We start from the raw sequence: 25,387 nt of genomic DNA, 5'->3' as shown, positions 1-25,387 counted from the left end.
TGGGGGGGTTTTTGGTCTTTGTATCCTCAGGGCCAGGCACCAAACCAGGTTCTGAGGATACAAAACCATTTTCAAAAGAATTGCAAACTATTAACAACCACACAAAGGAAGGCTCCAAAAAAGCAAATCAGCAAATTGGCAAAAAAATAACAAAAGGTGGGAATAGTCAGTATTGGAGGGCTTGTGGGAAGGTTGTGCAAGAATGCATTGGTGCTGGAGCTGTGGATTAGTACCACCATTCTGGAACATTACTATGCTCTAAGAAATGCTGTGCGTGATGCATAAAGACACATTGAGAGATCCACAGGAACTGATGAAGTGTGAAGAAGTCTTCTCTCAAAAAAATCAGATGTGAATAGAGCAAAATTATAAAGACCAAGCAAGACTTGTAAGAAGAGACCTGAGAAGACCCTCCCTCCCCAGCCTTTTGCAAAGATGGGGAGTCCAAAAATGCTACACATAGCACATATTTCCAAATTTTTTCAATTGTATTGATTAACTGTACTGATTTTCTCATCTTCTTTTTCCTTCTTTTTTTAAAAACTTTAAAAAGTACTATTTATGGATGAATAGGATGTTCTCAGAAAAACCTGGGAAGACTTAAATGAACTGATGCAAAGTGAAGTGAGCAGAACCAGGAACATTGTACATGGTAACAGCAATACTGCATGGTGATCAACTGTGAATGACTTAACTATTCTCAGTAATACAATGATCCAAAACAATTTTGAATGCAAATCAAAGCATGCTTTTCCTTTATTATTCTTGATGGGTTTTTTGTCTGTTTTCTTTCACAACCTAACACTGGGAGAAAAGTACTATTTGCTATATGGGAGAGAGGAAAACAATACCAGGGAAAGCTACAGTGGTGTAAAAAATAAAAGACATCACTAAGAACTTGTTTTCAAAAAGTAGATGCCCATTGATTAGAGAGTAGTTAAGTAAATTGTGGTACATTAATGTAATGGAATATTACTGAGGTATCAGAAACAACAAATATGATGAATACACAGAAGTATGGAAAGACCTACCATGAACTGATGCAGAGTGAAGTAAGCAAAGCCAAGAGAACAAAAAACATAATGTAAATGGAATGAACAGTTCTCAAAAACCAATAGAAAAAAGAAAATACCACAAAATTGCAAGGCACAGTGTGGTCTCAGAGGAGAGACATGAGAAGACACCTGCCTTCGTGCCCTGCAGAGGAGGGAGTAGGACTGGATGTTGTACATGTTGCCAGTTTTTTTTCCTCATACACACACGTGTATATATATACATATATGTATGTGTTTTGTTGTTTGCTTTTCCTTTTTTTTTTTTTTTAAGTGAGGCAATTGGGGTTAAGTGACTTGCCCAGGGTCACACAGCTAGTAAGTATTAAGTGTCTGAGGCTGGACTTGAATTCAGGTAGTCCTGACTCCAGGGCCAGTGCTCTATCCACTGCACCACCTAGCTGCCCCACCTTCTTTTCATTAAAAAAAAAAAATTCTTTTTTGTTGTTGTTGTTTTTTTTGGTGGGGGCAATGAGGGTTAAGTGACTTGCCCAGGGTCACACAGCTAGTAAGTGTCAAGTGTCTGAGGCCGGATTTGAACTCAAGTACTCTTGAATCCAGGGCCAGTGCTTTATCCACTGCGCCACCTAGCCGCGCCCCACCCCCCTTCTTTGTAATATGGGATGGCTCTTGGGAGGGGGAAAAAAGGGGAATATAGAGGAAATTTAGGCAATATTAAAACAAAAACTATCAATACAAATTATTTAAAAAAATAATTATACACCTCCCCTTCAGGGAACTCACAGTCTAGTAACATAATCTGAACTCAAATGCTTGAATGATACAAGCATTAAGCTTAAGCTACAAGTCCCACACATGGGAGGACCTGACTGTCCCCAACTAGTCACACACAAACCTTGGCCTTTGCCCCAGACAGAACTAAGCAGGAAGTTGGTGCCCTTGGGGGTTTCTTTGTGACCTTCTACTCATTTAGAACTCCCAAGTCCATGGGAGCTCTGAGGTCAGCTAATGCAAACATTGCACAATCCCTCCCCTCCCCTTCCACCTCTCTTCCCTCCTCTTCCCCCACCCCTGCAAACATATTGCCATGGGTTCCTTTACCCAGTTCCTCTCGGGTGAACGGCAAGAAGGTAGTATCCTCATTCAGGTTCTTGTTGAAGTCGATACAAAGGAGACTGAGCTTCTTTTTAATGTTTTTTATTTTCTAAAGGGGAAAGAAAGAAAGGAAGTGAGGGGTCAGGAAGAAGGGAACCACAGAGGAAAAGGATAAGTGTAGACTCTTAACTTTTGAGGTAAAAGAAGGGGAGCAAAGTGGTGTGTGTGTGTGTGTGTGTGTGTGTGTGTGTGTGTGTGTAGGAGGAGTGTATGAGAGGACTCTAATATCACTTAAAAACACACTACAACTTAGCCCTCTTAACAAGTGCTTCACCCAGCCACTCCCCTCAAAGTAGTTACTAAAGGAGATGATGGTACTTTTATTCCAAAAGGATTTCTCCAGTTATTTCAGAAGTTTCTCTTTGGGGATGAACAGCTTTCACAGTCTATATCCTGTCTTCTAAATCTATTCATAACTAGAAAATCATCATCTTCAGAAGAAAGATTTCACTTTTGCAAAGGTCCAGAAAGTCACACCTAATGACTAAGCCAATAGGGCTGGAGTCAAGAAGCTGAGGATATTATTTCTTGTATTAAAAATACATGTTGGGGCAACTAGGTGGTGCAGTGGATAAAGCACTGGCCCTGGATTCAGGAGGACCCGAGTTCAAATCTGGCCTCTGACTTGACACTAGCTGTGTGACCCTGGGCAAATCATTTAACCTTCATTGCCCTGCCCCCCCCCAAAAAAGGTGGTGGGGGAAAATACATGTGGAGGGGGTAGAGCCAAGATAGCAAAGGAAAAGCAGCAACTTTCCTGAGCTCTCCCTAAAACCCCTCCAAAAACCTTTAAATAATAACAAATACCTTTAAATAAGACAATTCATGAAGAAGCAGAACCCACAAAAATACAGGGTGAAATAATTTTCCAGCTAAAGATAACTTAGAATGCCAGTAGGAAAGGTCCATTGTACTGGGGTGAGAGTGGAGCGCAGTCCAGTGCTGGCTGTGCTAGCACAGACCTGACCCCAGCAGTGTGAGAGCAGGTGTTGGGAACCACTGAATTGGTAGCGACAGTGAATGCTTCTGGAATTCTCAGCTCACAGATGGTAAGGGGGGGGGGGGTCGAACAACTGGTCAGAAGGCAATTACAAGGGTCTCTTTGCTAGCACTGAAGCAGGACTTTATTGCTATGCCCATACTCTGATCTGGGTCGCAGTCCTAGGTGGCAGTCCCAGGACAGGGAGGAGCACTAACACACCAGAACTTGTGCCCATTGTGGAGCAAGGACCCTCTTCACAGTTCCAGGTCAGAAAAGAGTACAGACCAGAGCACAGGCCAGGAGAGTAGTAAACACACTTCTCCTTAGATCATAACATCTTAGAAGAACTGAAAACTTGCAGATCCCTAGAAGTATCTCTGAAAACTGCTGCTCAAAACCCCAACCTTGGGACAGTGCACCCTCTACCCTGGAAGCAGAGTTATACTTTAACAAAGAGTTAAAAGTAGTAGGCTGGGAAAATGAGCAAACAACAGAAAAAAAATCTGACCACAGAAAGTTACTATGGTGACAAGAAGTAGCAAACCACTGTCAGAAGATAACAAAGTGGGGGCAGCTAGGTGGTACAGTGGATAGAGCACCAGCCCTGGAGTCAGGAGTACCTGAGTTCAAATCCGGCCTCAGACACTTGACACTTACTAGCTGTGTGACCCTGGGCAACTCACTTAACCCCAATTGCCTCACTAAAAAAAAACAAAACAAAAAAGAAGAAGATAACAAAGTCAAAGTTCCTACATCCAAAGCCTCCAAGAAAAATGTGAATAGGATTCAGGCCATGGAAGAGCTCAAAAAGGACTTTGAAAATCATGAAAAGAGACACAAAAAAGTACTGAAGAAAATAACACCTTAAAAAACAGACTAGAGTAACAGAGGTAGAAAAAGCCAATGGGAAGAATATTTTGAAAAGCAAGATTGGCCAAATGGAAAAAGAGGCACAAAAATTCAATGAAGAAAAAATCCTTAAAAAGTATAATTAGCTAAATGTAAAAGGAGATTCAAAAGCTCATAGAAGAAAATAATTCCTTAAAAATTAGAATTGAGGGGGCAGCTAGGTGGCGCAGTGGATAAGGCACTGGCCCTGGATTCAGAAGTACCTGAGTTCAAATCCGGCCTCAGACACTTGATACTTACTAGCTGTGTGACCCTGGGCAAGTCACTTAACCCCCATTGCCCCATAAAAAAAAAAGAAAGAAAGAAAAATTAGAATTGAGCAAATGAAAGGTAATGGCTTTATGAGAAATCAAGAATCAATAAAACAAAACCAAAAGAATGAAAAAATAGAAGACAATGTGAAATATCTCACTGGAAAAATAACTGACCTGGAAAACAGAACAAGTGATAATTTAGAAATTATTGGACTACCTGATCCATGATCAAAAAAAGAGCCTAGGACATCTTCTTTCAATAAATTATCACATTCTGGGGCAGCTAGGTGGTGCAGTGGATAAAGCACTGGCCCTGGATTTAGGAGTACCTGAGTTCAAATCCGGCCTCAGACACTTAAGACTTACTAGCTGTGTGACCCTGGGCAAGTCACTTAACCCCAATTGCCTTACCAAAAAAAAAAAAATTATCACATTCTTCTTTCACAATATGGCTAATGCAAAAATATGTTTAATGTGATGGTACATATATAACCTATATTGAATTTCTTTCCATCTTGGGGAAGAGGGAGGGTGGGAGAAAAATTTGGAACTAAAAATTCTATGAAAACAAATGTTGAAAACTATCTTTACATATAACTGGAAAATAATAAAATACTTCTATGATTGAAAAAAAAAAGAAAGAAATTATCATGGAAAACTGCCCTGATATTCACTTCTTAAAAGAGATTTGAAAATGAAAATTCCAGAAATATTATCACCAAATTCCAGAGCTCCTGGGTCAAGGAAAAGATACTGCAAGCATCCAGAAAGAAACAATTCAAGTATTGTGGAGCCACAGTGAGGATAACATTAGATCTAGTAGCTTCTACATTAAAGACTGAAGGGCTTGGAATATCATATTTTGGAGGGCAAAGGAACTGAGATTACAACCAAGAATTACCTATCTAGCAAAACTGGGTATAATTCGAAAAAATGAGCATTCAATGAAAAAAGACTTTCAAGGCATTCTTTTTTTTTTTTTTTTTTTGCAAGGCAGTGGGGGTTAAGTGACTTGCCCAGGGTCACACAGCTAGTAAATGTCAAGTGTCTGAGGTTGGATTTGAACTCAGATCCTCCCGAATCCAGGGCCGGGTGTTTTATCCACTGCACCACCTAGCTGCCCCCTCAAGGCATTCTTGATGAAAAGAACAGTGCTGAATAGAAAATCTGACTTTTAAATACAAGAAGCATAAAAAGGTAAACAAGAAAAGGAAATCAAAAGGGATTTTAAAAGGTTAAACTGTTTACAACACTATATGGGAAGATGATACTTATAAGAACTTTTTCATTATTAAGACAGCTGGAAGGAGTATATATAGACAGTGGGTACAGGTGTCAGTTGAATTTGAAGGGATGATATAAAATGAGGCAAGAGAGGAATGCATTGGGAAAAAGGGAAAGGGAGAGATGGAGTAAATTATTTCACATAAAAGAAGCAAGAAAAAGCTTATACAGGAAGATGGGGGAGGTGAGGGGGAATAAGTGAACCTTACTCTCTTCAGAATTGGCTCAAAGAAGGAAAAACATACACAATTCAATTGAGTATAGAAAACTATCTTACCCTGCAGTAACGTAGAAGGGGAGGGGGATAAGAAGGGGTACAGTGGGTGATAGAAGGGAGGGCAGATTGAGGGAGATGATAGTCAGAAACAAAACATTTCTGAGGAGTGACAGGGTGAAAGAAGAGAGATTAGAATAAAGGGGGGAGGGAATAAGATAGAGGGAAATAGCAACAGTAACTGTGAAAAGAAATGTAAAGCAAGTTTCTCTAATAAAGGCCTCATTTTATAGAGAACAGAGTCAAATTTATAAAAATAAGTGCCATTTCCCAATTGATAAATGATCAAAAAAATATGAAGTTTTCAAATGAAGTAATCAAAGCTGTCTAAGCCATATGAAAAAAAAATGCTCTTACTCACTATTAATAAGAGAAATGCAAATCAAAACAATTCAGGGGTAATATCTTCATACCTATTAGATTGGCTAATAGAAGTGGAAAATGACAAATACTGGAGGGGAGGTGGGGAAAATGAAACATTAATGCATTGTTGGTGGAGTTGTGAACTGATTTGACCATTCTGTAGAGCAATTTGGAACTATGCCCAAAGGACTATAAAACCATACCTACTTTTTTACCCCATAGCACTAGTTGGTCTGTATCCAAAAAGAGATAAAAAAGAAAAAGAACCTATAGGTACAAAAATATTTATAGCAGCTCTTTTCTGGTGGCAAAAAATTAGAAATTGAGGGGATATTCATCAATTGAGGAATGGCTGAACAAATGTGGTATGTGATTATGATGGAATACTATTGCGCTATAAGAAATGAACAGGATGCTCTCAGAAAAACCCAGAAAGACTTACATGAGCTGATACAAAGTGAAATGTATTGTGTACAAAGTAGCAGCGATATTGTTAGAAGATCAGCTGTGAACGACTTAGCTATTCTCAGCAATACAATGATTTAAGACAATTTCAAAGGACTTATGATAAAAAATGCTATCTTCAGAGAAAGGAACTGATGGTGTCTGAATACAGATTGAAACATACTTTTTTGTTTTTATTTATTTATTTATTTATTTTAAATTTTTAGTGAGGCAATTGGGGTTAAGTGACTTGCCCAGGGTCACACAGCTATTAAGTGTTAAGTGTCTGAGGCCAGATTGGAAATCAGGTACTCTTGACTCCAAGGCCAGTGCTCTATCCACTGCGCCACCTAGCTGCCCCAAAACATACTTTTAAAAAAACTTTATTTTTCTAGAGGTCTTTTTGCCCGATTTCTTTCACAATATGACTAATACAGAAATGTTTTGCATGACTACATATGTACAACTTATACCTTCTCAAAGGAGGGGAGGAAGGGAGAGAATTTGGTACTCAAAGTTTAAAAAATGGATGTTAAAAATTGTTTTTACATGTAATTGGCAAAAAAAAATACTAAATAAAGGAGAAAAAAGATATAGGTGTGAGTAAAAAGCAACAAGATGGATTGATTTCCTCTTGTGTTTCTCAGGAACTGGATCTAAAGACAGTTTTGCCAGAAATAATGTGTGTAGCAAAAGGGGTGGTGGTGGTTGGGGGCGGCTAGGTGGCGCAGTGGATAAAGCACCAGCCCTGGATTCAGGAGTACCTGAGTTCAAATCTGGCCTCAGACACTTGACACTTACTAGCTGTGTGACCCTGGGCCAGTCACTTAACCCCCATTGTCCCGCAAAAAAAAAAAAAGGGGGGGTGGTGGTGGCTTGAGATGGAGGGGGTGCTTGCAACAACAGAGGGCTGAAGATCCAATAAGAACATTTACTAAGCTCACACACCTACAGCACATCTCTCTCTCCAAACCTTTGCACCGAATGTCCTGCAAGCCTAGGATATTCTCCCTCTTCATTTTGACATCTCAGAATCCTTGGCTTCCTTGAAAACTCAGCTTTAAGGCTACTTTCTGCAGGAGGCCCTGCCTAGTCTACTTTGTCTTCCCTATGCATTTGTTGCTGCCTCCATTCAAATGTAAGGGCTTATTTGTGCTTCTTTGTCTCCCCAGCACTAAGCACCATGCCAGGCAAATACGTAGAAGCTTACAGTCTTCAGGGAAATACACGGACAAGTAGGCAGATACAAAATATATTTCAAGTATATACAAGAGAAGTTCATGCAAGTGCTAGCAGCTGGGGGTGGGGGGGGGGGCATGGGGTCATCAGGTTAGGAAATGTCTTGTGTCAGCATTTGAGCTGACCTTGAGATTCTAAGTGGGGAAGGGCTATCCAGGAAGGAGTGCTTCTCTAGACATGGGAGACAGTTTGTACAGGATTAAAACTGGACACAATGGGAAGCAATCTGACTGGACTACACAGTGTGTGGGAATCATGTGACTGAAGGTCATGTTTCCATCACTACTGACCATCAAAAACAATAGCTTCAAAAAGAAATGGCAGATCTAGAAAACAAACAGCTGGTTGAGAAGATGGCATCTGAGAAGAGGATTGGGCTTTCTGGACCACAATTAAAAACAGAACAGAATATAAGATGGAAGGCTCCTAGCCAGGAATGGAATACATTTAACGAGGGCTATTAAGAAATAGTTTTCCTGGTGACTCACAAATCTAATTAAAAGGGCATTAAACTTGTTAACAAAATTTTCACAAAAGATATAAGAGAAGACACCTCATTCCACTGCTACGTAGAAATGTGTGTGTATGTGGGGGAAGCTGAGAGACGTAGAACACTACTACACTTATTGTCAGATATGTATATGTATATGTGTATGTATGTATGCATATATGTATACATATAGATTGATTAATTTTGCTGTTTTTCTTTTTTTTTCCTTTTAAAAATGACTTTTGATATAAAGGATAGCTTTCTGAGAGGGGCTGGGACACAGGGTGAAATCCGGTTAAAATTATTAACAAAAATCTAATTCTACAAAGGGAGGAAGAAAGCTGCCTTGGTATGTCCACCAAGCTAGATACCATAATCAGCAGCTACAGTTTAGGAAGGACAGTAGAAGAGATGTCCAGAAACTCACAGACATGAAATTTAAAAAAGGAGCCAATAATACAACTCACATTTATTCACAAATGTGCAATGTACAAATAACTAGCAAGATGGAGTAGGGGTCCTCAAATAAGGGGCCAAGTTTCATCTCATAAATACGACTTGCATTTTGTAGGATGACACTCATCACAAGAACATGGCTCTGGAAAGGCATGCTATAGATTGATAATGGGAGACCAGTCTGGTGTGGGAAACAAGAGCCATGCTGGTATTCTAAGTAATGAATACTCATGTAATAAGGTGCAGAGTATGGGAAAGAGATCAGAAGCCTGTCATGGAAACATAAGAAAGTAGTGCTGGGAGACTTTGGCTACCCAGATAACATGTGGAGTTCTCTTCATCCAAAGCAGAGCAAATAATAATTCACTGATTTTCCCTAATGATTTCATCCTTCAAAGAGTGGCAGAGCCAAGGAATGAACTCTTTTTTTTTTTTTTGAATGAAATATCTACTCTGGAATTCTCACCAACAAGGGTAAGCTGACTGCTGGAATAGGGGGAAAAAAATGGAAACTTTGTGGGGTTTGTGAGGAGAGAAAGGCTGGGCACAGTTTGTCATGCCCTCTACATTTTAGGAGAACAGATAGCAAAGGGTTCTAAGAATGAAACTGAAAGCAAAAAGAACGTCAAGGTACTGTTCAATTCTCAATTTCAATGAGAAAGAAAAGGAGTAGTTTGTCTAAAGAGATCTATGTGGACGAATGGGGAACTCACGGACCAAACAAGATTGTAAATACTGGTATAAAAAATGAAAAGTAACAGGAGATCAAATAAGTACTTAATTTTTTTATTTTATTTTTTTTGCTGGGCAATGGGGGTTAAGTGAGTTGCCCAGGGCCACACAGCTAGTAAATGTCAAATGTCTGAGGCCAGATTTGAACTCAGGTCCTCCTGAATCCAGGGCTGTTGCTCTATCTACTGTGCCACCTAGCTGCCCCCCAAATAAGTACTTATTAAGTGTCTTCATGTTAGTCATTAACCGCAGATAGAAATACAAAAAATAAGACAGTTTCTGCCCTTGGTCCTAGGAGAACAGTCAGTAAGGCTAAATCTCAGAGTGAGCAGAAACTGCTAAGGAAATCTAAGGGTTAAAAAAAAAAAGCTTTTTAAAGCTATATTGGAAAAAATTTTTAATTTAAATTTAAAATTTAAAAAACAAAAGCTATATTGGAGAAAAAGAGGAAGATCAAAGGAGGGTGGAGGAAGAGGCGATGACAATGGAAAAAAGACAGAACTAGTTCAGTTTTATTTTGCTTGCTTTGTCTCCTAAGGAGAGTTTCCCTTGTATCACAAAGGCCAGAAAGAAAAAATGACTAACAAGGAACAGATACTGAAAATAAGCAAGAAGAAAGAAAGAGAACACCTCTGTACTGCCCTTGATAGCTCAAGTGTCTACACATCAATGATCTATACCCTGGGCAAGGGCCTCAAAGAGCCAGGAGGTTCTGTGATGGTCAAACCACTGTTGGTGATCTCTGAAAGATGGAAAAGGGAGACAAGGTAAGAGAAGAGCAAATGTCCCATTCTTTTTTTTTTTTTTTGTCCCAATTCTTAAAAAAAAAAATAAAATCCTGCAAACTACAAACTACTAAGTTTAGTTTCCATTACTGGTAAAATTCTGGATGGTTTTTCTAGAAGAGTTAATGAACATCTAAGAGAAGAAAGCTAAAGAACCAACATGACCTCACCAAGAAACAGGCCAAGCCCAACTAAGCTCTCTTCCTTTTGATGTAGGATTACTAGACTGGAGGACATGCGATGGATACAGTTCTCCTAGATTCTAGTAAATAAAGCATTTGGTAAAATCTCTCACGCTTTTCTTATAGATAAAATAGAATCCTGTGAGACAGATGATAGGACAGTGACTGAAGAATGAGATGAATAGACTAATGGACTGTTCACCCAGAAAGTGGTTTCAAGGGGGACCTCAGGGTACTTGGCCTTGTGCTTTCTTGTGAATTTTCACCAATGATAAGGTTGAAGGCACACCAGGTATGTTGCCAATAATGTGACAATTTCAATTCTCCCATAGCTTGTACGCCTGTGAACACACATTGAAAGCTCTTACTTCTTGAGTTTCTTCTGGGAGGTGCAATCCATTCCGCTTTCCCAGCTTAACTAACCGATCCAGGTATCTCTTGGCTTCTGGTCTCAATGAGTCTGCTGAAACTTTCTCCTAGGAAAACAAGAAAACCAAATTGCTTTAAAGATTACTTCAAAGGACACTATTTCAGAATTCTAGAATGTCAGAGCTGGGAGGGACCTTAAAGACCATTGAATCTGACCCCTTTCACTTTACAGATGAGGAAAATAAGCCTCAGAAGGGGAAATGACATCATAAAATTCTCGAACTTGGAAAGACCCTCAATCATCTACTCAAACCCATACCTGAAATCAATCCCTTCCACAACATCCCAATGAGTCAAAAAGCCTCCACCCGAATACCTTCAGTGACAGGGTGTTCATTCTCTCTCGGGGCTGCTTATTCCGTTGGAGAACAGCTATAATGCTGACGTTTTCCTCTTAGGCTTCGCTGAAATCTGCTTCTCTGTAATTTCTATACTACAGGGTGGGCCAAAAGTCATGAAGGGGTCTAATGTTTTAATAACTTTTTGAAAATTATTTTTTCTTTTTTTTCTGCCATTTACGGGATTTCAGTTTTCACACCTAATGTTCATTTCCTACATGTACTGTATATGATGGTATGGCATTGTAAATTAAAAACCAAAAATACGGGAGTTATTAAGTAGTTGTGACTTTTGGCCTACCCCGTACAAGAGCCTAAACCCTGCGGATAAGCAGAATATGTCTAACTGCCCGCAATGACCCTTCAGATGTTAGAAGACAGCAATCACGGCTCTCCCAGGTTTCTCCTCTCTAGGTTAAATGTCCATAGTTCTTTCATCCAATCCTAGAGCAGGATTCCCACTGTTCTACATCCTCTGGTTGCTTTCTCAGTGTTGCTCCTAATATGATGGCTAGAATCACAGCAGAGTTGGACCTCAGCAGTTGTCTAGTTCAGCTCATAGACCAACAAAAGATAAGCTCACTAGACCAGACTCAGCAAATGGATGATCTCTAAGAAGGGGGAGCTGACCACCTCTTGGGGCAGCCCATTCAACATTTGGACAGCTCTAATTGTTAGGAAGTTTTCCCCAAAATCAAGCCTAAATTTGGATCATTGCACCACTTTCCCCATGTCCTGGTTCTGCTCCTCAGGGCCAGGTAGAAACAAATCCAATCCCTCCCGTACAGGGTGGTCTTTCAGTCATCACGTTCCCCAGGACTTTTTTCTCTGGGATGAACATCGGTTCCTTCAACAAGCTTCACGTGTCATGAACGCCCTGCTTGTCGTCCTCTGGACACTTTCCCAGATTATCAATGTCCCTCTTAAAGTATGGTACCCAAAATGAATAACAATATTCCTGATGAGGTCTGACAAGAGCTGAGTATAGTGAGACGATCATCATTATATCTATTAAAGGAAGCCTCTTACGAAGCCCAGAAGGAAATTTTTGGCTCCCACATGGCACTGCTGACTCTTGAACTTGTGGTCCACTAAAACTTCCAGATCTTTTTCAGAACTGCCTATTCGCAGCAGTCATCAAAACTATCTGGTACTGGCTAAGAAATAGAGTGGAGGATTAATGGAATAGGTTAGGCACAGGAGACAGTAGTAAATGACTTTAATAATGTACTGTTTGATAAACCCAAAGACTCCAGCTTCTGGAATAGGAATTTAGTATTTGACAAAATCTGCTGGGAAAACTGTAAGAGAGTATGGCAGAAACTAGGCACATACCAGCATCTTATACTTTGTACTAAAATAAGGTCAAAATGGGTACATGATTTAGACATAAAAGGTGATAGGTAAAGTAGGAGAGGAAGGAATAGTTTACCTCTCAGATCTTTGGAAAGGAGAACAGTTTATGACCAAACATGAGATGGAGAATATTATGAAATGCAAAGTGGATGATTTTGTTTACATTAAATTAAAAAGTTTTTGTACAAACAGAAGCAATGCATCCAAAATTAGAAGGGAGACAGAAAACTGAGAAAATTTTTATAACCAGTACTTCTGATAAAGGCCTCATTTCTAAAACATATAGGGAACCAAATCAAATCCAAGTCATTCCCCAATTGAGAAATGGTCAAAGGATATGAACACGCAGTTTTCTGATGAAGAAATCAAAGCTATCTATTGCCATATGAAAAAATGCTCTAAATCACTATTGATTAGAGAGATGCAAATTAAAACAACTCTGAGGTACCACCTGACACCTATCAGATTGGCCAATATGGCAAAAAAGGAAAATAATAAATGTTGGAGAAGCTATGGAAAAATTGGAACACTAATGCATTGTTGGTGAAGCTGTGAACTGATCCAACCATTCAGGAGAGCTATTTGGAACTATGCCCAAAAGGCTATAAAGCTTTGCATACTCTTTGACCCGGCTTTGACCACTATTAGGACTTTCCCCCAAAGACATCATAAAAAAGGGAAAAGGACCCAAATGTACAAAAATGTTTATAGCTGCTCTTTTTGTGGTAGCAAGGAGTTGGAAATTGAGGGTATGCCCATCAATTGGGGAATGGCTGAACAAGTTGTGGTATATGAATGTAATGGAATACTGTTGTGCTGTAAGAAATGATGAGCAAGCAGATTTCAGAGAAACCTGGAAGGACCTGCATGAACTGATGATGAGTGAGATGAACAGAACCAGGAGAACATTATACACAGTGTCAACAACGTTGTGTGTTGATCAACTGTGATAGACTTGATTCTTCTCAGCAATACAATGGCCCAAGATAGTTCCAAAGGACTCATGATGGAAAATGCTCTCCAAATCCAGAAAAAAAAAGAACTGTTGAATCTGGATGCAGATAAAACCATACTATTTCTATTGTTTTTGTTGTTGTTGTTTTTCTTTTTTGAGGCTTTTCCTTTTTGCTCTGATTCTTCTCTCATTACAAAAAAAGAACTGCCTATGCATGCCTTTCCCATATACACTTGTGAAGCTGATTTTTGGTACCTAACTGCAAGACTTAATATTTATCCCTATTGAATTTCATCTTCTTAGATCCAGACTAATGCACTAGCCTGTCAAGATCCTCTTGGATCCTGTTTTTGTTTTCTGTTGTGTCAGTTATTCCTCTTGCCTTTGCGTTACCCACAATTGTAAAGAGCAGACACTTAGGCTTTTACCCAAGTCATTGATAAAAATGTGAAGCAGTACAGGGCAAAGCACAGATCCCTGGACACTCCAATGGAGATCTCCCACCTTCCTGATAATTACTCTTTGAGTCTAAATCCACTTAAGGATATCACTGTTTAATCCATCTCTCTCCCTTCTCACCACATAGTAGGAGATGCTTTCATTAAAAGCTTTGCTAAAATCTAGGCAAATGACATCCACAGAATTCTTCTCCTCTACTGTGTAAGTCTATCAATCAAAAAGGGAAATTATGCTAGTCTGGCATAATCTGTTCTCAATGAAGCTGTGATGCTTCTAATCACTTGAAGTTTGCCAACCATTTTTAAATAATCTGGCCAGAATCTTCCCAGGAATCAAAGTCAAGCTCAGAGACTGTAGTACATAAACTTTATTCTCTTTCCTTTTCATGAAAAGAGGGAACACAATTGCCCCTCTCCAAATCTTGTAGTGTCTTATTCCATGATGATCTTTTTTTCCTTCTTCCTTCCCCCCCTCTTTTTTTTTTCTGGTTGGGCAATGAGGGTTAAGTGACTTGCCCAGGGTCACACAGCCAGTAAGTGTCAAGTGTCTAAGGCCAGATTTGAACTCAGGTCCTCCTGACTCCAGGGCCGGTGCTCTATCCACTGCGCCACCTAACTGCCCCTTTCCTCCCCTTTTGAGACTGGGTTTCCCTATCTTGCCCAACCTGGAACTGCAGCAGCCATTCATGGGCAGGCTGAACGCCACTGTTGCTCTGCATGGAAGTCTGGACCTGTTGTTTCCAATGGGGACTGGTCCAGCATTGTCCTTTGGCCTGGTGACCCTCTGCTCTCAGGGGTTCGTCACATTACACTAAGTCTGACACCAGACACCTGATCAGCTTTTTTGTTGTTGTTGTTGTTGTTTTTTACAGGGCAATGAGAGTTAAGTGACTTGCCCAGGGTCACACAGCTAGTAACTGTCAAGTGCCTGAGGCTGGATTTGAACTCAGGTCCGCCTGAATCCAGGGCCAGTGCTTTACCCACTGCGCCACCTAGCTACTCCCCCAATTAGCTTTAGACTTATGACAACTAAGTGACCCACCACCTCAGTCTCCCTTACAGTAGCGGGGACAGGCGTGTGCCACACTACTCCCAGCCTTCTGTGATCAGCTCAGCTAATCACATCTTCCAGTTCTTTCAGGACCCAAGGATATAGTTCATCTGACAGAGGTGACTTGAATTCATCAAGGGCAGCCAGGTGTTCTCTTGAGAGCACTTGACTTAGCTTGGGTATCAACTTCCTGCTAGTTGTCAGCTATCATCATCCCACCTGCCAGAAGCAAAGGCTTTCTCCTTTGAGCCTCCTTTGTCTACCACTACAGCAAAACAAAACCTTTTTGTTTTCCTTAGTCTCAACTTAATCTGAGCTTTATCTTTCCTCAAATAGCTACCATACATATTCATCTTCTGTTACTGGGAGAAAACTTAAAGCATCTCCTTTGTCTGGGGCCAAACTCATTCTTTGTAATTTTGCAACATTAATTTTCAATTGTTTAGTGTTTGTTGTTCTATTTCAATTGCTATAGTCACTGTACATCGTTTTCTTGGCTCCGTTTACTTCACTTAGCATCATGTCACAAGTCTTTCCATACTTAGGGGGCAGCTAGGTGGCACAGTGGAGCACTGGTCCTGGAGTCGGTAGGACCCGAGTTCAAATCTGACCTCAGACAATTGACCCTTACTAGCTGTGTGACCCTGGGCAAGTCACTTAACCCCAATTGCCTCACTAAAAAAAACAAAACAAAAACCCCACATCTTTCCATACTTCTCTGCCTTCATCATAGTTTACATTTGGTCAACCATTCCCAAGTTGATAGTAATCAACTTTGTTTCTATCACAGAGAGTGCTGTTATAACCATTTGGGTGGATAGGATGCCTTTGTTTTTAGCAATGAGATCCTTGGGAAATATGCCTAGCAGTGGAATTTCTACAGTAATGGGTATTGACATTTTAGCTACTTTTAAATTTGCGTAATTACAAACTGCTTTCCAGGACAGTTGTAGTAATTCACAGCTCTGCTAACAAATGACTATGCCCATTTTTGGTTATCTTTGCCAGTTTCCTGGGTTTAAGATAAAACTTAGGGTTGTTTTGATTTGCATTTCTCTTGTTAGTGACTTGGAGTATTTGCTCATATGATTAGTAATAGTCTGCAATTCTTCTTTTGAGAACCAGCAAAATATACTCCTACCAGCCTTTGTTAGGTATATTCCACATCTACCCAGTAGCCTGTTAATCCTGTATTGCAAGCCATGATTCAGAAAGGCAAGTCCTGTTCTCAGATGCCACCTTTTTAATGAGCTGTTCACTTTCCAAAGTAATTTTTCTCTTCAGCATCCCTTGAGATCAACGGGCAAAAGTGAAGAAAACAGAACCTGGATCCTTATGGTCTTCAGTTTCTTCCCCAAGTATTCATCACCATCATTGGCAATCCCGAAGCAATAAAATAGACCTCCCTTGTGGTATGGTTGGCAAACAGCCCCCTCATTACTCCTAGGGAAGCAGGGAATCACTGTCAACTCTGCTCCTTCCTGAAGGATCTCCCTAAACCAATAGTTTTGGGAATTCTATTCTATTATTCTTGGGAGGAGCAGCAGCTTGTTTCTCTTCAGAGAATCCAGATCCTTCTCCTTTAGCAAGGGGGAAAGTATGGAAGCTCTTTTTAAGTTCTAATTGGGCAGGTGCCCTTTTCCTCCTCCTCTGTGTAACCCTGTTCTATTTTCTAACACCTTGACAAGGACTCCTCCTCCACCACCAACTTTTCTCCCCATTGAAACCTTGCTTCAGCCTCCTCTGGACTCTTACTCTTCCCTAACAACCTGGAGTAGAGAGGTGATGTTCTAGTCCCTTCACTTTCTCTTCCAGGAAGAAGTTCGGCCCACAATGGGGACACAGTTATCAAACTATGGCAGGAACAGAAACATTACACAGTCAGTCCAAGTCATCAGATAATTTCCTTACTCTCCATAATGGTTGAGAAGTAGACCCAATCCTCTAGATCAGGCCTCACAAAGGAAGGCAGGAGAGCAGAAGGCCTGTTCCCTATCCTTTGACCTTATTCTCAACACAGATTTCTATTCAGGTAGATGAAGATCACATTAGACATCCTAGTGTTGTGGCTAAAGCACTCACCTAGTCATCTGAAGACCTGGGTTCAAATCTTGCCTCTGATATTTACTAGGTGTGTATCACCCTGAAACCTAAGTCAGCCTTACTTTCCTCACAAAATGGGCACAACTGTACCTACCTCAAAGGGCTGTGATGGCAATCAAACAAAATAACACATATGAAGTGGAATGCGGACGAGGAATGAGGAGCCCAGTGATAGATGTGGCACCTCTCCTAAGCCCCCACCTTCCTGTGGCTCTCCATCTGTAACTCAGGGCTACTCACCACTGCTGCCCACAACCGAGAATGTGAAAGTAATACTGAAAAGCACAAAGTGAGTGGTGCAGCCAATAGCACAAGGGCTAGAGTCAGAAGGAGTGGATTGGAGAGAGAGCCCCAATCCAAGCTGCCAAACAGGGGTGACAAAACATACAGTACCTTCTTCACAGGGCTGTTTTAAGGAGAAGCTGCTCCCCTGACACAAATATATTTGCTCTGCCCTAGAGTCTGGAGAGCTGATTTCTATTGGCTGCTAAGTCAGCTCAAAAGCTTCTCCTGCCTATTTCCTCCCATCAGCAAACACATTTACTGTGGCCGACTTTATGGCGACAGGACAACTGAAGGGGAAATGTTACTATCCCTCCATGAAGTTCTTGTGCCAGCTGTATCCTTGTGTCCTTTCTGAATGGACCAGTTAGCAGCTTCCTTCCCTGGGGGAATAGGTGAACAAATGATTAAGTCTGTGAGAGGAATATTACTGTGCTGTAAAAATGACAAAAATGATAGTTTCTGAGAAACCTGGGAGGACCGATGTAAACTGTCAAAGAACAGTTTATATAATAACAACAATACCATAAAGACTAAGAACCTTGAATGACTTACAAGCTTTGATCAATACAACCACCAGCTGCTTTATGAGAAGACCTCTGATGAAATATGCCGCCCATCTCAGCCGTGACAGAAAGACAATGGACTCAAAAGGCAGAAAGGGCATACGTTTTCAGACACGGCCAATACGGGAGTTGATTTTGCTTAACTTTGCATATTTGGGGACAGGAGGTAGATCAAAAGGGAGCAGAGAAAAAAAAAAGGGAGCAGAGGACATTGTAATGCCATTAAAAAGGGTAATTGAATCATTTTTTTTTAATGCACAGAAAAGAACAGAAAGCAAAAAGAATCACAGTTACAGACCAGCAGGACAGCTTTTAAAGTTACATGTTAAATTTATTATATACTTTAAAAGAATGGGGGCAGCTAGGTGGTACAGTGGGTAGAGCACCGGCCCTGGAGTCAGGAGGACCTGAGTTCAAATCCAGCCTCAGACACTTAATACTTACTAGTTGTGTGACCCTGGGCAAGTCACTTAACCCCAATTACCTCACTTAAAAAAAAATTTTTTTTTAATAGCTAGCTGTACATAATAGCATGGTTTCGCATACTTCTCCCATACATGTAGAAATATTACATATTTATTTGGTGTTTAATCAGAATGATTTTTTTTAAATAGACGGGGAATGTTATTGCAGTAAGTTCGCATGTCAGCTGTATTCTTTCTGAATGGGCCAATGAATAATTCTCTTACCTGGGAGAAAGGCTAAAAAATATCATGGCCTAGAAATGGAATGGACTAGGACTGCACCAAATCTGAGTAACTGATAGAAATCTGCAGTCTCATAGGAAGTGGTGCCCAGTGAAGAAAGCAGAACCAAGCTAACAAGCTGTGGATTACCCTAAGAAAGCAGTTGAGTTCTGAGTGACTGGATGGAGTGGTTCTCCTGACTCCAGGATACAAAACGTGTTCTACACTGCCCGATACAGCTTTGTTTCTAGAAGGGTTTGCTGCTTTCAGGAGGGGAAATAGCTGGAAGAAAACGTAAGGTAACACTCAGTCAGCAGTACAGGAAGAGTTCTTCCCCCTTTGCTACTCACCTGTAGCCAGACAATCCTCTGGTACACATCTCGCCTCATGCTCATCTCCACATCAAACTCAGAGAGCTTCTTGTCGGCCTCAGTACTGGCTGCCCGAATGTCTTTAGAGGGGGAGACATGCTGTGGGAAATCCAGAATGTTTCTCTGAACTGAAAAAAGGTCAATCAGGGAAAAGTATGTCAGGTTGGGCAATGACTGATCAAGCAGTGAACACCAATTTTAAAGCCTCCTCAGTGAGTCACAGAATACTTATGAGAGTCTCACCCGATCCTCCCAACAGCTCTGTGAGGCACATAGGGCTGGTCTCATTAATTGGAGATTTGACAAATGAGAGAAAACGGAAAGTTCTGTAGCAAAAAAGGCAAGAGAGCTAGGGCTAACCCACGGGCTTCCTGACTCAGAGCCCAGGGGGTTTTCTACCACACTACCAGCTTCCCTGGGACCTCCGCAAAGCAGCAGCACCAGAGAAAAGGTGGCCATCACTTATCAAGATCAGGGAGGGGATTTTTTTTTCAAGGTATGGGTTGGACTCTGTTTCCTTTAAGGTCCCTTCCAAATCTGAGACTTTGTAAAATGTCCCAACACCAGTAAGAATTCAGAACACTGGGAGAGAAATAAAAGGAAAGCACATTTCTGCTCACAAGAAAGAAAAACATCCTAGCAACTGGAGTGGCCTGCCCAGGAGCAGGTCAGGAAGGTGTTGATTCAATCCAATAAGCATCTTTTACCCACCCTGCTTTGCCCCTTCCTTCAAGGGGTGTATATTCAACGGGGGCGGGGGGGGGGCAGCTGAGCAATGTGGGCAGAACAACATGTAGCCAGAAGAAAATGCAAAATATCAGGGACCTGTGATTTCATTGGCACAAGAGACCCCAATGAGGAAACACTTGCTACACCAGCAGATCTGCTCTGGGACCTCAGACCTCCCCAGGGAGCTGGCTGAATCATGTGAATGCTACACATGATGGGGCCAGGAGTGCACGAACCAGGAAAGGCCTTTCATAGGAGTTGGTAATTAAGTCCAGTCTTGAAGAAAGGGAGGGGGGCTCTGAGAGGTCGAGAAAGGGGAAGCATTTCAGGCACAGAGGATGGACTTGTACAAAGTCAAGACAGAAGAAATGCCACAGATAGGAACAGCAAATAGGTCAGTCTACCTGCATGAAGGGGTTCAGGTGGAAGCTAAATGGCCAACAGACTAGTGGAAGTTACTGCAGGGAATCATTTGGTTCAACCCCTTCATTTTATAAATAAGGCCATTCAGTGACCTACCCAGGGTCACACAGGTAGAAAGCAGTAAAGCTGGAATTCAAATCTGAGACTTCTCATTCCACATCCAGCCATCTTTCCAGCGTAAGGTGCCACCTCTTCTACTTGGCCAGGGCAATTCTTACTTTAGGTAGTGGCTGAATGAGACAAGCTCTCCAGCCCCTTTTAGCCCTGGGATGGTATGACTGATTCTATTGTATAACAAACCAAAGCTGGCAGATGTTGTTCTAAGATTCTTCACCTTATTTTGGGGACCAATGATAACCCTGAAATCCAAAAACATTTACAAGCAGAATAAGAGAAAAGCCAGCATCTGGAAAAGGGGAAGTAGGCTATATCTGGAAATGAAGGTGATGTTGAAAACAAAGGCTATCAATAACATCGTTTAAAGGGGAGAGACAGATGGACAGGGGACTAATTGCATGTTATCTTCCACACCCCTATTAACCAATTTATATTATTAAGTTCATTGGACAAGGGGGTGGAAGGTGACAAAGAAAACAGAAGATGGCCAGATTTGGCAAGAGAGACAGAAAACAATTCCCTGACATCTTGAAACAGGTAGGCTTGGAGAGGGGAGACTCAAGTTTCAAGGCCGTAACCTGAGTTGGTTCTTGGGTGTAAGTCTGTAATTCAAGCTGGTTTTTGGTTTCCTGACTCTTAGCTAATGGGATTCATGGGCTGGATCTCTAAACTGTGCCTAGCTAGTTTGCATTGGGTAGGAGCCAATCACAAAGAGGGGCCATGGCCTGCAATTTACCTGTGTATTCCACTTCCACATCAGCCAATGCCTTGAGAGTACTCTCATAGGATACTTCTTCAAATGTTTGCAACCCCACTTGATCATACACACGCTTGGTTTTTTCAATGAGTTCATTGGTAAGATTTTCAATCTGCCCTGCTGTCAAGTCCCATCGTAAGCAGTTTGTCACAGAACATGGAGACACATTATCCAGGACATCTCCTGCACAACAAAGACAGAGGAAAACAAGCCATGTGGATTGATGAGATGAATAAGCAAGTAGCTCATGCTGGCTGACACCCAATATGGCTACCTAGATAAAACCTTGTAGGCATCTTAGATGACCCAAAGCTTACCTTTCCTTAGGCTGTAGGGAGGGACACTTAGGGACAAACGGTTTCTCTGGAAGTGGAAGAATCAAATTTTATATTTCTTTGTGTATTACCTACCCCACAGTACACAAAATAGGGCCTAAAAGAATGGCACTTCAGGTATCATCAAACATTTGTAGGACATTGACTCAAGTTCAAAGCACTGTTTAGGCACTGAAAATACGAGGGAGTAGAAGACCAAACTACGTGAAGAGATGGAACAGAAACAAAAATGCACCCAACTGGAAGTGTTCTCTTCCTCATATGATCTCATAACACTCTGTATTCTTCATATATACTTACATTCTAAATTTTTTTTTTTAAACCTGTTTATGTCTCTCTCTTACTGGACCTCTTTGAGACTACAATCCCCATGAGGGCAGAAACTATCATTCATTTTTTTATCCTGAGTACAGAGCTCAGCAGGGACACTAAATAAATGTGCACTGACTCAGAGCCCTTTTCTCACAAGCTAATCAGATACCAAGTAAAAAGACATTTTCATTTCTATAACATCGCTTGCTTCTCTCATTTGTTCCTTTCTTGTCTTAAAAAATGGGGGTGCGGTGGGGTAAGGGGATATGTTTTGTTCTGACACAACAGACAATCCCAAACAAACCCCAAGTAGTGACTGTAACTAATGGCACTTATCTCTTTCACTTTGTAGCTTAACAATAACAGAAAGGATAGGTGTTTCACTTTGATAGGAGGGTAGCAACACTGTATCTGATTTGTTTTGTAGCTGTTAAGTGTTATTTTTATTTACATTTTTATAGGTTAATGTATGTTGTTGGCTCTGCTTTCTTTACATCACTTCATGAGTCTTCCCAAGATTCTCTATTTCCTCCTTTCATTCCCATAGTCACCATCCTAGTTTATTACCGGGACTATTATCATTGCTTTTTTTTTTCGTGGGGCAATGAGGCTTAAGTGACTTGCCCAGGGTCATACAGCTAGTAAGTGTCAAGTGTCTGAGGCCAGATTTGAACTCAGGTTCTCCTGAATTTAAAGCTGGTGCTTTATCCACTGCGCCATCTAGCTGCCCCATCATTGCTTTAAAAAAAATAATAAACACCCTTATTTATAGTTTTGGGTTCCAACCCCTATCCCTCTTTCCCTCCCCCACCCCCACCAGTGGCATCGGCAAACAACCAGACATTCATCTGTTTTTTTAACAGGCTTCCCTGTCTCCAATCTCTCCCCATTGACCTATTCTACTTCTGACCATTTCTCTGACCAAATCCCTACTCTACTCAAAGCCCTTCAATATTGAAGCTGCCTACAGAATAAAGTTCAGGTAGCTAGGTAGCACAGTGGATAGTGCTGGGCTTGGAGTCAGCAAGACTAATTCATCTTCCTGAGTTCAAATCCAACCTAGCTGTGTGACTCTGGGCAAGTTACTTCACTCTGTTTGCCTCAGTTTCCTCATCTGTCAAATGAGCTGGAGACGGAAATGGCAAAATCACTCTAGTATCTCTGCCATTAAAACCCTATATGGGGGGCAGCTAGGTGGCGCAGTGGATAGAGCACTGGCCCTGGAGTCAGGAGTATCTGAGTTCAAATCCGGCCTCAGACACTTAACACTTATGAGCTGTGTGACCCTGGGCAAGTCACTTAACCCCAATTGCCTCACTAAAAAATAAAATAAATAAAAACCCTATATGGGAGGGGCAGCTAGGTGGCACAGTGGAGAGAGCAACAGCCCTGGATTCAGGAGAACCTGAGTTCAAGTCAGACCTCATTCACTTGACACTTACTAGCTGTGTGACCCTGGGCAAGTCACTTAACCCTAAGTGCCTTACCAAAAAACAAAACAAAAAAACCCTATATGAGGTCATGGAGAGTTGGACACAACTGAAAAATAACTCAACAACAGAATAAAGTATACATTGTTTCTCTGGATATTGCAGGCCTTTGACAATATGGCTCCAACATAACTTTCCAACTTTACTTGCATGACAAAATGTAAGCCAAACTGGACTTCTCCACTTCCTGTTCTCTCACTTGCCTAATACTGGTCATACTGCCCCACTCTTTCCTGGAATGGATCCCCTATTCATTCATTCATTCTTTCTTTCTTTTTGCAGGGCAATGGGGGTTAAGTGACTTGCCCAGGGTCACACAGCTAGTGCCAAGTGTCTGAGGCCGGATTTGAACTCAGGTCCTCCTGAATCCAAGACTGGTGCTTTATCCACTGCATCACCTACCTGCCCCCTTCCCCTATTCTTTCAACTCAAGCACCACTTCTTCCCTGACCTTTCTAGCCAAAAGTAATCTCTCCCTCCTCAAATTTCCCATAATGCTCTGGACTTCTTTATATTTCACCACCATTCTGCCCTATATCATCGCTATCTGTGTACATATTTTATCTGCTCTATTTGGAGTGTAAGCTCCACAAAAACATGTACTTTTCCATCTTTTTATTTGTCCCACCCAGCCCCTGGTCCCTGAGCCCAAAGCTCAGCACTCAGGCAGAGGATACCATCTAGCAGAATGAGAAGCTCCAACTTTTGCACTCAAACACTGGAGCAGGATGAAAGAGTCTAGAGGAACTCAGAGCCCCAGACACACCAGAAAACTCATGAGCCTAAGTCCAGTATCTAGAGTAGAAAGTGGAGGTCTAGTGAAATAAGCAGCTCTCCCCTTTACTGGGGCAACCTGGCTACCTAATCGCTAGACAGCAACTACATTTGGAAGAGGGAAATCTGGTTGGGCAGAAAGCTCCAGTTTCCCCTAAGAGGACCCAGATACCTAGCCTCTCTCAAGTACAGAATAGAGAATTAGCTAATCCTGAAAGGACCCAGCATCTGAAATAGAAGGGGGGAGGGGCTAGTGGGAAGAGGAACTCCAGGCTCTTTGCCTAATCTCTACAGTATGAGAGGGAAGTCTGGTGGGATTCGGAACACCTGCTTCTGATGAGATAAGGATCTAGACCCAGAGATTCCAGAGTCCAGAGCCCAAGCCTCTGCCTAATACTTAGGATTAGAAGGCACAGCGCCTTCTGGGAGGACCTAGCAGAGAAAAATGGGGCAGGCTCCCTTTGAAGACCAGATGGTCCAGAGTACTCAATCTATAATCAGAAGACATGAGTTCAAATACAGATTCTATCACTTCTTTCTCAACTCTGCTCTTCCCCCCCCCCTCAAAAAAAACAACTGTTGGTGCCTTCTCTTGGAGATTACTTTTTATATACAACAATAGACAAACAGATATAGATACAAATCTTATACATAGTTATCTGCACACTGTCTACCCATTAGAAGGTGAACTCCAGGAGAGAAAGGATTGTGGTTTTGGCCTTTTTTTTTTCTAAAGTGTTTATTTAGCACAGCGCCTGGTATTTAGTGTTTAATACGTTTGTTGTTTGTTGACTGCCCAACTAATTTAAATTTCGTAACTTAACCTGTTTCCTCATCTGTAAAATGAGGATTGTACTAGATGACCCATAAGGTCTCTTCCAACTCTAAATCCATGAACCTCTGAGAAGCATTAGAGGGAAAGATGAGAAGATCTCGTTCATAATATCCCAACTTTGGAAGAGGAAATGCTCTCAAGAGACCACGCAGATAGATTCATAACATAGCTTTAGGGCTTGAAGGGATTTCAAGAGGCCATGTAGACTATCCACCTTCCTACAAATAAGGAAATTTAGGCCCGGAGAGATTACTTTGAGTAAAGTGCAAGATCACAAAGGTGCTCAATGAAAGAGGAAAGATTTGAACCCAGGACTTGGAGAAGTCCCATAGGTAGCAAGTGGCCTATGTATAAACCTACAGCTCGGGTCTACTACACCTCTCTGGAGCCTCAGTCACAGAACAAAGGCTCCCCAGCTCCCAGTCCCTGCACCCAGGATTACAAGGAGATCCTGCCTA

General features: G+C 41.4%; 1 protein-coding gene across 1 annotated transcript in view; it reads right to left on the bottom strand.

The window, feature by feature from the left end:
• The window catches only part of THOP1 (thimet oligopeptidase 1), a 45,374-nt gene that overhangs the window by 19,230 nt on the left and 757 nt on the right, over window positions 1-25,387 (bottom strand). The window contains 4 exon segments of the mRNA XM_043983291.1: window positions 2,115-2,217; window positions 10,931-11,038; window positions 19,137-19,285; window positions 21,163-21,366. Coding sequence (XP_043839226.1) covers window positions 2,115-2,217; window positions 10,931-11,038; window positions 19,137-19,285; window positions 21,163-21,366 — 564 coding nt within the window.

This window comes from Dromiciops gliroides, chromosome 1 (genome assembly GCF_019393635.1).
Source record: "Dromiciops gliroides isolate mDroGli1 chromosome 1, mDroGli1.pri, whole genome shotgun sequence".
In the NCBI taxonomy this organism is placed as follows: Eukaryota; Metazoa; Chordata; class Mammalia; order Microbiotheria; family Microbiotheriidae; genus Dromiciops; species Dromiciops gliroides.
This window is presented reverse-complemented; position numbering and strand designations above follow the sequence as displayed.